The following is a 13,679-nucleotide window of genomic DNA, read 5'->3' on the forward strand; positions in this document are numbered from 1 at the left end:
TTTGCCTGATCCAGTTCTGCCAGACTTTGGAAAGAAGGCGCCTGGGGCTGCCCTGCTTGGAAAGGTCGGGGAGACGCCCTTGGCGAGATAGGCGGAGCGGATCCCAGCTCTAGTGATGCGTAGGAGAGCAGAGGGGACCTCCACCAGGGCTCAGGCCGGGCAGGACCAGGCTGAGCATGCCTCCGCCCTCTATCCTAGCTACGAGAAAGGGAGAGAAAGGCCTGGCCCTCCCACTAGGCCACTCTGAAGCGAAGTCCGCCGCCACCTCCTTACCAGGAGTAGGTCGTCTTACCACCCCAGCGCACGAGAAGTCCCAGCGAAGACGCATCCCTCTTCTGCTAAAGAGCAGCTTGCCTTCTTGAACTTGTTCCTTCTGAACCCCTGCACACCACTACAACTGTGGGCAATCTGACTGACTTACACGAGGGCTTCTCACCTGGGATCCATGGGCTCATGGACTCCCTGGGTACAATTTCAGGAGGTCAGTGAAAGTCAACGGGGGAAAAAACTGCGTCTTTATTTTCAGTAACTGTTAACTGAACATTAACATTTCTTTCAGTTATTCAAAGACTACGTCGGGAAGGAGTCCCTAGACTTTGCTAGGCTGTCAAAGGGGTCTGTGTACCTTCAAGCTGAAAACTCTCTGACCCCTTTAATTCCCAGCCTCTAGCATCTGTTTAGTCTTCAGAGTTTCTTCCTCAAGGGCGCTCGCCCCACATCAACCACTCCACAGCTGAGAAGACGGTTCTTAGGAGTTTTTGTGGTAAAACAAACAAAACAATTACCTAATTTAAAACTGATCCTCTTACTATAAAACGCATAACTTGACATGTGGTAGTACTAAGTAAACCTTTCCAATTTGGCAGAATTCTTTCTCCTTGTTAGCACAATCTTTGACACCCCAGAGTCACCTTGACACCAGAGCAAGGCATCCTAAGAAGACTTGCGCAGGATAATCTCCCAATGTGTGGGAAAGGGTCAAAATCCTCACTTTGCTCCACTTTATCCCTTGACTACTCCTGTTTTTCTCCTTCCTTTCATTTCCAGGCTTTCTTAATCAACAGCTTCCATTTCTTCACCACTTACTTCCACCTTATCCTTTTACCTCTAGATTTCTATACTAATCCCTCTTGGTTGCCAGTGAAGCCCTTGCTTGGCAAATTCAAGAGCATTGTTTCATGACTCTCAAACTCGATGCAGCATTTGGTGGTCTATATCACCCCTTCCTAATTAAAACTCTTCCTCACTTAATTTCTCTGACATATTCTGGTTTCTCTGTCCCTCATCAGTTCTTTAATTAATTCTCCATTTTGATTTTTAAAAATTAATTTATTTTTAATTTTCAACATTCACTTCCATGAACTTTTGAGTTTTAAATGTTCTCCCCTTCCTCCCCAAGACAGCATACAATCTGATCTAGGCTCTACATATACATTCATATTAAACATATTTTCATATTAGTCATGTTGTAAAGAAGAATTAACACCACTGAGAGGAACCACAAGAAAGAAGAAATAAAACAAAACAACAAAAAAGAGAGCAAATAGTATACTTCAATCTGCATCCAGACTCCATAGTTCTTTCTCTGGATGTGGAGAGTATTTTCCATCATGAGTCTTTTGGAGTTGTCTTAGATCTTTGCATTGCTGAGAAGAGCCAAGTTTATGAAAGTTAATAGTTGCACAATATGGGTGTTACTTTGTACAATGTTCTCCTGGTTCTGATCACTTCACTCAACGTCAGTTCATGTAAGTCTTTCCAGGTTTTTTTATAGCATAGTAGTATTCCATTACATTAATATACCACAACTTGTTAAGCCATTCCTGATTGATGGATATTCACTCGATTTCCAGTTCTTGGCCACCACAAAGAGAGCTGCTATAAATATTTTTGTACATGTAGGTCCTTTCCCCCTTTTTTATGATCTCATGGGGCCACAGACCTAGTAGCTGGATCTCAGGGCTTGCACAATTTGATTGCCCTTTGGACGTAGTTCCAAATCGCTCTCCAGAATGACTGGATTAGTTCACAAATCCACCAACAATGCATTAGTGTTCCATTTTCCCCACATCTCCTCCAACCCTTATCATTTTCCTGTTTGGTCATGTTGGCCAATCTGATAGGTGTGATGTGGTACTTCAGAGTTGTTTTCATTTATATTTCTCTAATGAATAGTAATGTAGAACATTTTTTCACATGACTATAGATAGCTTTAATTTCTTCCTCTGAAAACTGCCTGTTCATATCTTTTGATCATTTGTCAGTTGGGGAATGACTTGTATTCTTATAAAATTGACTCAGTTTTCTATATATTTTAGAAATGAGGCCTTTATCAGAAACACTAGCTGTAAAAATTGTTTCCCAGCTTTCTGCTTCCCTTCTTAGTCCTGCTTCATTGGCTGTGTTTGTGCAAACACTTTTCCATTTAATGCTATCAGAATCATCTATTTTGCATTTCATAAAGTTCTCCATCTCTTGTTTGGTCATAATTTCTTCCCTTCTCCATAAATCTGATAGATAAATTATTCCTTGCTTTCCTAGTTTACTTAGAAGGTAGAGTCTTTGGGTTTATCAAACAGTAGATTATCATAGTCATTTATTATTGTGTCTTGCATGCCTAACTCATTCCACTGATCCACCACTCTATTCCTTAGTCAATAGTACAATTTAAGATCTGGTATGCCTAGGCCACTCTAGCATTTCTTTTCATTAACTCCTGTGAGATTCTGGATCTTTTTTTCTTCCAGATGAAATATTATTTTTTTCTAGCTCAACAAAATTTTTGGTAGTTTGGTATGGCACTGAATAAGTGAATTAATTTAGATAGAATTATCATTTTTATTATATTTGCTCAGCCCACCCATGAGCAACGGATATTTTACCAATTATTTAGATCTGACTTTATTTGTGTGAAAAAAGTTTTGTAATAATTCTCCATTTTTTGATGCTTCCTTGATTTTCATTTTCTAAATATGAATGTTTCTCCAATAATACTCTTCTCTTGTTTATAATGATACTTTGTTTCATACTGATATGCTTTCCTTGTTTCTATACCTCTCCCTCAGAATTCATATTCAGTTATCATCACCTCTGTGTTTCAAATATATGAAGTAACTAATAAATCAGTGAGCACTTATTAAGCTCCTACTATGTACTATTGTTAGGTCTCATGGGTACAAAACAATGAAAATTCCTCATCTCAGTCCCAGGTCTATATCTTAAAATATCTACTGTACATTTCCATGTGAACGTCACACTGCAGACTTGATTTACTGTTCCATTTTCAGTGATACCAGCAGTCATTTTGACCAAAAAATCTGTTATAATTTTTACTACACTTTCTCTTTTCTCATTTTCTTCATGATTCTCATTTAATTATTAAACCATCTCTATGGAGTCATCCTTCAAAATAGTTCTAGTATCTATCAGCACTACACTTAAGAATCACGGCATCTGGGACATGAATATGTTCTAACATATTTAAAAATATTTTCCCCCACTTAAAAGTATTTTATTTATACAATTACATGTAAAGATAGTTTTCAACATCACTTTTATAAGATTCTGAGTTCCAAATTTTTTTCTCCTACCTTCTCCTTCTTCTCCCCAAGACAGCAAGCAATCTGATATAGTTTATACATGTACAATCATATCAAACATATTTCTACATTAGTCATGTTGTGAAAGAAGAATCAGAGCAAAAGGGAAAAGCCACAGGGAAAAAAAAAAAAAGGAACTAGTACGCTTCCATCTGCATTCGGACTCCATAGTTTTTTCTCTGGTTGTGGATAACATTTTCCATAATGAGTCTTTTGGAATTGTCTTGGATCATTATATTGCTAAGAAGAGCTGAATGTATCAAAGTTGATCATTGCATAATGTTGCTCTTACTGTGTACAACGTTCCCCTGGTTCTGCTTACCTCACCAATTTATGTAAGTCTTTCCAGGTTTTTTCTGAAATCCACCTGCTCATCATAAAAAATGTTTTGATAGTTTTATTTCAATATAATTGATTTCATGTTCCTTTGAATTATATTATATACATTTAACATATTATTCTGAGAAGAGAGCCATACATAGGCTTTACCAGACTACCAACACTAAGTACAGTACCCAACAAATAGTTGGTGATTAATAAGTATTTATGGACTGACTGGAAAAAGTTACACATGCGCACAAAGTTTAGAATCCTAACCTTAAAGAAATGAAAAATCATTGACAGATTTTTTTTATTATATGGGAAATTATTTTTACTTCTTAAAAGACAGCTCAACAATAAATAGTACTTTATTATTATTCTTTTTTAAGGATGAGCAGCTAATTGGAGCGATCTCAGTTACATAAATGGAGACTCTCCAATGGCAGTGACTTTACCCTTTTTGAAGCAGAATGAAGTGGAAAGACAGCTTGAGTTACATGACCTTTTCCTTTGACTTCAAACATCAAGAATAGTGCCAATGTTTGCCTTCAATCCACTGCCCATAGGAACATGGTCTATATTAAATGGTTGTCCACATACACATTTGTTGCTGATGTTCCAGAACAGAAAGGTTTCAGAGTATTGGGGATCCATGAGTATGCAATACATTATGGATTTGTTTCTCTCATAGGTCAAATCTTAGCCTCATTGGTCCATCATGATATACGATTTGTTTCTTTTTTCAGAAAGTCTCTTATGTGCACCTTTGTTCTTGATGCTAGAATCACAATGATGTGCTATTGTCCAAAGATTCACTCTATTTAGACATTTGAACAAATCAATTCACTGGGGTCTGCAATAGTCAGTTCTAGCCTAGATTTGGATTTCTTTTTGCTAAGCTTGCCTGCAGACTTTAGGTACTTGTCTTTGTTATGAATGACTTGGATATATTGATCAGTGCTGCTGTTTTGCTGGTCACTGCTAGAGGCAGACACTGAATCTGACTCTGTAAAGGATGGTTCTGTCTTTTGTTTGGTTTTTGGTTTCATGAAATGCTCTGGGTACCGGGGTTCTGGATCAAAATTCCGTAATCGAGGCTTTTTGTACAAATAAACTGGTTGGTGGTAGTCTGTCTCAAAGCCACCATTCCAAGATTGGTAGTGCATCCTGGCCAGATCATCAGCAGCCAAGATTTGGCTCTCTGTTCGTTCACCAATGTAAAAATGAGATGCCTGATGAAGGTCTGAGAGGGATCGTGGACGAAAGGATCTATTGTATATGTCCCTTCTCAATTCCTCCTCTTCCTCTTCGTCACTCAAATGTGGGGTGTAGGCATGGTGGGGTTTTGATAACAAATAGCTCCTTTTGTTCCTAGGATATATCTCCCCCAAATCACCCATATTTTCCCTATAAAAGTGCCTTGGTGATCTAGAGGTGGAATGAGGCTTTCGGCGGGATTCCCTCTCATTAACAATATAATATCTAGGGACATGGGTTCGTCCTCCTACAAACCCTGGGGCTCCTGTTCCAAGCACATCAGGGTTCATTTGCTGGATGCCTTTTCGAAGGAAAGGCTCTGAGTAGATATCCTCCAAGTGTTTCTTGAAAGTAACTGGGGTGTAGGGCTTGGTCTTGCAGAGGTCACTATCATGTGTAAAATATGGATACCTTAAAAAAATAAAAAAGAAAGAACAAACCTTGCACTCTGTTCTTCCTGGGGCTTACTTTTTTACTGAGCTGTAAATGCCAAAGGTTTATGGGAGTGCTCTATCTCACACTATAGAGTTTATGTCTCTGGTGTGTCATTTAAAAACATGATAAGCAGCCATTTGAAACAGAGTTCATTTGCTTTATCTGCCAGATTCCTAAAACGAACATTATACTGACACAGTACTTATGAAATCACATTAATTTGTCTTTCCTAAAGGATCCTGGAGATGTGGGGCTCACAATCACCTTTGAGGGACTTTGTTCAATCTACTTGAAAATCTTCCAAACACACAACAACTATATCTCTCTATGCTTATTCCATTCCACCATAAGTTGAGCCGCATTCCTGGTGAACAAAGTCCAATGCTCCCTACTTTGAATCAATGTTTGTTGAACTGGAACTGATTATTCTTTCTTTGTGACCTAGACAGCATCTTGTGATATCCTGGGGAAGAATGATTATAGATCACAAGGAGGTAAAGATGGAAGGACCATCTGGCCCCATCTTTCATTTTGTAGGAGAATATCTAGGGAAAAATATTTAGCGTCATTTTTTGACACTAAGAATATTAAGTCTAAATTAGTGGTGACCTAGAAAAAACAAAACTATTTTCTCAATTGTGAAGGCTCTTTTTGGGCAATGCTTGTACATGAGCAGATGAAAGAAAGGTGTTGGATATCATGATTGCCATAACATTTTCCATTGTCTACCTTGGAATGTTAGCTTGAATTTGGGCAAGTCATGTAACTATGAATTAATCTTTTGTTTCCTTCTCTGTAAAGTGGAAACAAAGATGTTTGTTCTCTACTTGTTTCACAAGGGTGCTTCCTTCAATATTTTAAAGATCTGTAATTTCATCTGCATAGTAGTTTTCTACCAGTTGGTACAATCCTGCCTAACCTCTTATCTCTTCTTCATCCTGCATAAATTCATCTGGTGGTCAGCTTGCTGGTAACAAACATTTCTCTTAACTTAGCTAGATGACCCATGGCTGAACTTGTGCTTGAAGCTTTTTCATCATGGCGAGACCTGCTCTCTGCTGGCATAGAGATGAATCCTGTGCCACCTCCATGCCACAATGAGGCATTAGAGGACTTTGGAGGAGGAATTTATAGGAAGATCATGTCAATAATATAAAGAGGCTGGAGTTGTATTATACACTTTCCTTTGTTGTGGCATGACAAACATGTTTGGTGGAAGAAATCCTGAGAATAAGAATATATCCATTTCAATATTCTTCTTTTCCCTCTCTTAATTTCCTCCAGCTGGACTGGGAGCAAAGAAGACTGGGTTTTAAATCCTCCTAACACATTTTGACTGTATTGCCCTGTGTAAACCATTTTAACCTTTCAGGATTCCCTTGGCAACTCTCTAAGACCCCTTAATGTGAGAACCATGGGCCTTTTTGGATAGATTTGAGCAGGCCCATGAACTTGGATCAAAAAATAAATTATATCTTTATTTTCACTAACTTTTGGTTTTATTTGCAGTCCTATGTGTTTTATTTTATGTATTTAAAAACAGAGTTCTGAGAAGGGGTCCATAATTTTTGCCAGACTGCCAAAGGAACCCATGACTCCAAAAGATGAGGAACTCCTACTCTAAGACTATAAATTGCAGAGCAGGTGCCATCTGCATTGGCAGATGGAGTTTACTTAGCCAGAACTTCCTATACCACATTAAGTCTGAACCAAAATAAAACCACAAATACCACTTTATACAGCTTCCTTGGTTTCCTTAGCACTTTGATTGATATAGTTCCCTAAGTCAAAATGCTTATGTCTAGCTAAGCCTTTTTATATAATAACTAAAAATCCCTTATTACAAGGTTGTTCAAAACTACTCAGTCTATGCTTTATTCCCATTACGGCTAAAGGAAGGAGTTTCTTCTAGTCCAGTTAAGGCTAAACCTTACCTGTTGTCGATGGGCTCAGATTGTGCCTTGGAGATACCAGTCACTGGAGAAGAGATCTCCACTGGCCTGGAGATCTTAGTCTGGGATATAGCTTGTGAAATGGTTGGAATTCTGCTGCCTGGGGAGTCAAAGTGGACTGCAATCCCATTTTTCCTGAAAGTTAGTGAGTGAGCTGAGGCCTGGAGATTGACAAAATCACTTTCCTGAGGTTTCTTTTTGCTTCCCTCCTGGGTCTGGGTCCTGGCTGGAAATGGAAGAAAAGACTAATGCACAGACCTGTTCATGTCACCCTTCTGTCCAAAATCCTCTAATGACAACCTGATACCTTCCTCTCCTTGATATTCTCTTCTTTCTGGGTTTCCAGGAAACTACTCTATCATGGTTCTCTCCCTAGGTACTGCATGGCTCCTTCTCAACCTCCTTACTAGACCTTCATCAGGTCATTCCACTAAAGGTAAGCATTCTTAAGGGCTGGGTGCTAGGCCCTCTCCCTCTATACAATTTCCCTTGGTGATCTCACCACTTCCCATGGCTTCAGTTCTCAACTCTATGTTGATAATTCTCAGATTTACTTATCCAGCCCTAAACTCTTTCTGAACCTCTAGACTTGTGTAGGCTGCTTATTGGATTTTTTAAAACTGGATGTCCTATAGACAACTTAAATTCAAAGACACCCAAAATCCAACTTATTATCTTTACCCCTAATCCTTCACCCTCTTCCAGATTTCTGTATTACTGGTGAGTCAGTCAGTTCATAAATATTCATCAAATGTCTGCCATGTCCCAGGCATTGTACTAAGTACTGAGGACACAAAGAAGCAAAAGATAGTCCCTGCCCTTAAGGAGCTTATAAATCTAAAAAGGGCAGTACCATCTTCCCAGCTACCCAGGTTCACAGCCTTGATATCAATCTCAAATTTTCACTCTCTCCATCATATTTGTTACCAAATCCTATCATTTTTTACCTTTTGGATATCTCTTCCCACCCCTGTCTAGTCAGTCTTCAATCAATTGATGATGGCTTCCTTGTAATCCTCAAGCAAGAGATTCTATCTCCCAACCGTACCCACTTTCATCAGTTATCTGTCATGCCTAGAACTTCTCATCTCAGTCCCTTGGCTTCACTGCCTTCCTCCAAGTCCCTGCCTTCTAGATGCTACTTACTGCTAGTGCCTTTTCTGCTGACCATCTCCAATTTATCCTGTCAGTCTTATTTGTGTGTTTTCTCCTTTAAATGGTGAGCTCCTCAAGATCCAGGACTATCTTTTTGCCTTTCTTTGTATTCCTAGAGGTTACCACAGTGCTTGGCATACAGTAGGTGTTTAATAAAAGCATATTGGCTAATATCTACCAAGTTCAAGCCAAACTTTTTCTCTTGGAATTCAAAGGCCTCCACAATCTGTCTTTCTAATGCCTTGGTTCACTGTTTCCTTTGTTTAGAATATCCCTTTGTCACTACTTCTACAGCCCTTTGCCTTTATAGGAGGCTGCTTTTGGAAAAGGCACTGATTGCAGAGTTAGAGAAATTGCGTTAGAATCTGAGCTCCCTTGTTTATTAGCTTTGTGACTTTGGACAAGTTATTTGATCTTCCTAACACCCTCGTAAGCAAAATGGGCTTAGTCACAGTTATACTGCCAATCTTACTGGGTATTTGTAGGGAAAGTTCTGCAAATATTAAATTGCTTTATATGTGAATTTTTATAATTATTCTCCTGGTGATTCCTATTGATCTTTTGAAATCTCATTCATGACATCTCTTCCATAAAACTTTTCCTGATTTCCCCAGTGTGTAATGAGCTTTCCTTCCTAATATGATGATTTTTTGGGCACATAATAAACTTATCCTTCTAGACTATAATCTCCATGATAACATAGCAGTGGTTGATTTAGTCTTTGTATCTCTCTCTGGACCTAGCAACATAGTCAGTGCTTCATAAATGTCTCATGAATTGAACTGAGCATCAACTGGGATGATCTATTAAATTAAAATCCACCTCCCCTTTAATACTAAGGGCCTCTGTATCCTGTAGGGTTTTTTGCTTCTTTAAATAGCTGAGTATAAAAACAGGTGACCAATGAACTAAGTATATCAGGCATAGTGAATCCTACTCTTTACTTTCTCAGTCACATACTATGCAATGTGTTGGTGGGGTGGGGAGAGGATGAAATTGTCCCATAGAATGTTAGCCCCTACAGATGATTTAATCATTCTCCTAATTTTTACAAATGAGGAAACTGAGGCTCAGAGGAATGATGGACCTTTTCAACCTCTTTTTGGCAATAGATCTAATAAAATAAGTTTTACAGAATTTCTATAGGAAACAAAACAATTATGAAACATCAGGACTTTATAAAAGGAATGCTATTATTATCTTAAGGAACTTAGTCATTTCTGACTTAGAAAATGAACTGATCTGCACTAGACCTATGCCCAATAGGCAAGTATTATTTGGCATTGATTATGACATAAAATTAATTTGTTTCAATAGCCACGAAGATGGCTGAAGCAGGCCCTGTGGAGTTCTTAGAGCTTGACCAGACATCAATGATCCCAAGGTTATCCACTGCATCCTAGGCCATCACCAGTCATCCTGACTTTTATCTTGCCACTAGACTTCAATGACTCTGGAAGTGCAGCTCTGCCTCACTTAAATCTGTTCACATATAAGTCAAGACTTGATCTATATCTATGATTTCTCTCTTTGGATCTGCCTCCCATCACTCACCCTCTATTTTGGCTCTGACACTTCAAAGCCTTCCTTCGTTTTCCTCTTAGATCTCACAATTTTCAGAACCGTTAATCTTTCAATTGTGCCTTGTCTCAAGATAGCTCCTTCACTTCTCCATGCTTTCCTCCCTATAGTGAGACATACCCTAAGGATGGAATTCACTGACTACCTGCCCTGCCTTGGGTAGCTATGTGCTAATTCCATTAAAACATCTATTCCTAACCATTGTCCCTAACCCTTTTAACCATAACCATAGGTTCCTTATGATTTCAGATGTCTCTGTTTTCACAATGAAACTCTTCCCTATATATTGCAGCTTTCTGCTCCTCTTTACTGTTTTCTTTTCTACTCCCTGGGATTGGCAGAGGTCTTATATCTTTTTGGGTAAGAATTTCTAGTGGAAAGTTTGTTTAGTCATAGCTGGAGAGACAATGTGGTGAAGCAGGAGTAGCTTTAGACCTAATGTCAGGAGGTGAAAATTCAAACCTCAGGTCTATGAATTACTGTGCAATTATTGCACAGTCTGTTCTCTCATCTGAAAAAGGTTTGGAGTGTTGAGGGGGGAAGGAAGGGAACAATCATCTATTAGAACCTACTATGTGCTAAGCACTATACAATATACTATCTCACTTGATGCTCATAACCTCTCTGGGATATAGATACTATTATTATACCCATTTTATAGGAGAGAAAACTGAGATAGAAAGAGGGTAAATGAATTGCCAAGGGTCAAACAGCAATAAATATCTGAGGCCACATTTGAACTCAGGTCTTCCTCATCCAAGGCTCAGGGCTCTGTCTACTGCATCACTTCACTGCCTCAGAGAAATTTGGTGGTAATTTCATTGCCTACCTTCCAGGATTGTTGAGGAGGAAAGTGCTTTGAGAATGTTCAAATAGCTTTTTATATAGATAAAATTACACTCTTATTCTTTGACAGAGTGTGCTTACATAGAGTATGATGGAGGTGCTGTACTTGGTTTCTCAATTAATTTCTTAGAACAAAGTCAGGTTCCATGATTAAGCCTGCTCACAGAGTCAACTGAACTGGTTTTAATTCTCAGTAGGTGCTGGGGAAAAACAATAAGGATAGATGATGGGAAGTGAGTAGAGACAGGTAGATAGTGAAAAAAAATAGGTCTTGAATTCAGGCTATGTTGTGTCAGCACAAAGAGGCAGGATTGGTAATTCTGGTAATAATTGGTAATTACATGGAGCACAGAGATGGGGCAAAGTGACATCAGCATCCATTCAATTTTTTTTTGGGGGGGAGAGACTTTCTATTTATTTCAGGTTCATTCTCTCTTTAGAATCTGCCCATATTCTTCTCTACCTCACTATATTCCTGCTTTAACTTAGAAGGTTACCATGCATGCATTCATTCATTTATTTATCACTCATTCACTTTTAACTAATGTATATAGCACTTTGGATCTCTAGGTGGTGCAGTGGATAGAGTTCGGGTCTGAAGGCAGGAAACCTCCTCTTCCTGAGTTCAAATTTGACCTGACACTTACTAGATGTACTTAACCCTTTTTGCCTCATTTTCCTCATGTTTTAAGTGAGTTGGAGAAGGAATTGGCAAACTGCTCTAGTTCTTTGCCAAGAAAACCCCAAATGGGGTCGTGAAGAGTGAGACCCAACTGATACAGACTGAACAACAACAAAATACATCATGTTATGAGTACAAAGAATTTTATATACAATATCTCATTTTAATCTTCTCAAGAATTCTGTAGGATAGATAGGGAAGTTATTCTTATTTGCATTTTATAAATGAGAAAACTGAGGCTGTGTTTGAAACTTACTTTCCCAAGGTCATACAGCTAGCAAGTGATGCAGAGCAGGCTCAAATCTAACTCTTCAAATGTCAAATAAAGTTTTCTTTCTTTATTTATTTCGTTATTATTGACCCTTCAGAGTTTTAATGCTGTTCATTGGACCTTGTACCTAACCTTATTTTTGACCACTCCATTTGGTTTATTTTCTTCATTTTCAACAACAAACATGTAGCTCAGAGTAATTGGAAAGTAGGTAAATGTGGATGAGACTACTTTTTCCACACTGACTTCAATGTTCCTATCCAGTGTTTTTGAATATATTACACTAAGTAAGAAATCCATTCTTTGTGTGTTTATGTTACATTTTCCACTTACCTCCTATCATTTGTGCAACTTTTTTCTTGTCTTCAGATCTATCCTAAAATATACATGACAATTATTTACAATTTTGATATGGATTAAACTTTAAACAATAAAAAAATAGGATTGTTAGAGATTAGAAATTTATGTACCCATCTGGTGATGTAACTACACTGGGGCACTTGGGGGACATTGGCCCACTGGGAATATCTAGGTCCCAACTATTTGATTATATCCTCATCTCCCTCAGTTGCTTATACAGTGTTAAAGCACGGAGCCTTCACTAGAATGGGTGTAAACAGAGCTTTGCCCCCAAAGTCCTGCCCTATCTCTCATTCTTCTCCAAAAGGAAGGCTAGCAGCAACCCTTCTATCCACATAGTTGCAATTGTCCCTGGACCACCACCACCACTACCACCATGGGTCCCATTACCATGACCTTCTCATCATTTCCCCGAAGTCTGTCTTTCCCCCAAGCATCCCCACCATCCTGTTCCCCCAATCAATGCAGACAACCTCTTTCCCTTGCCTGAGTATACACATGGTCGGACTATGACTGTGCCATTAATGCCTATGTCACATTGTGTCCCCACAAACTGTTTTTACATTTGGTGGAAATGTTTTCCTAATTCATCTCTGGCAAGGAAGATATTAAGTAGCACTGTGAGGATTCATTGAAGTTTCCTGTTGTATTTGTGTTTCCAGAGCAGCAGTGGATACATTGAATCCTTAGTATGTGGCCTGGCATCTTCTTTTGTTGAATCAGTGGACCAGAGAGGAAGAAGAAGGTCTGCAAAATCTCCTTTAGAACTCCCTTGTTTCCTTTCACTACTTGGCTAAGCTATCAATCAGCATTAGAACAGCTATTGTTAGCCCTAGCCAGACAATCAATTCAAACTATTACTGTCTGGTCTTAAACTAATTCATGGTTGGCTAGCCAGGAACATTCTTGGGAAGAGAGAAAGGGAAGATTTTCTTCCCTTGCCTTTCAGTGTGCCTCAGAACTAATTGTTTTTGGAAGCTCTATCAGTACAAAAATGCCTTTTTTGTACCCTTCAACCTGTGGATTGATTGGTGAACTAAGAGCAAAGTAACAGTCACCTGATGGCAGTGTATCCAAATTGCAGTTCAGACTTCTAAGAAGGGCACTGTCCCTCACAAACACACCTAACACATCCACCCACCTTGAATGATGAAAAATTACAATGATAATATTATGTCCTTCTTAGGTGAAAAAAGTGCTTTATAAATCCACAACCAGCA

General features: G+C 38.7%; 1 protein-coding gene across 2 annotated transcripts in view; it reads right to left on the reverse strand.

Annotated features, from left to right (window-relative positions):
• Nucleotides 1-756: 756 nt before the first annotated feature.
• The window catches only part of TMC3 (transmembrane channel like 3), a 73,620-nt gene continuing 60,697 nt past the window's right edge, over nucleotides 757-13,679 (reverse strand). For both annotated transcript variants that reach the window (XM_072619285.1, XM_072619278.1), the window contains 3 exons: nucleotides 12,433-12,475; nucleotides 7,547-7,790; nucleotides 757-5,588 (listed from right to left, as the gene is read on the reverse strand). In XM_072619285.1, coding sequence (XP_072475386.1) covers nucleotides 4,742-5,588; nucleotides 7,547-7,790; nucleotides 12,433-12,475 — 1,134 coding nt within the window. In that variant the 3' untranslated portion in view covers nucleotides 757-4,741. The remainder of the gene's footprint in view (nucleotides 5,589-7,546; nucleotides 7,791-12,432; nucleotides 12,476-13,679) is intronic.

This window comes from Notamacropus eugenii, chromosome 1 (assembly GCF_028372415.1).
Source record: "Notamacropus eugenii isolate mMacEug1 chromosome 1, mMacEug1.pri_v2, whole genome shotgun sequence".
Lineage (NCBI taxonomy): Eukaryota > Metazoa > Chordata > Mammalia > Diprotodontia > Macropodidae > Notamacropus > Notamacropus eugenii.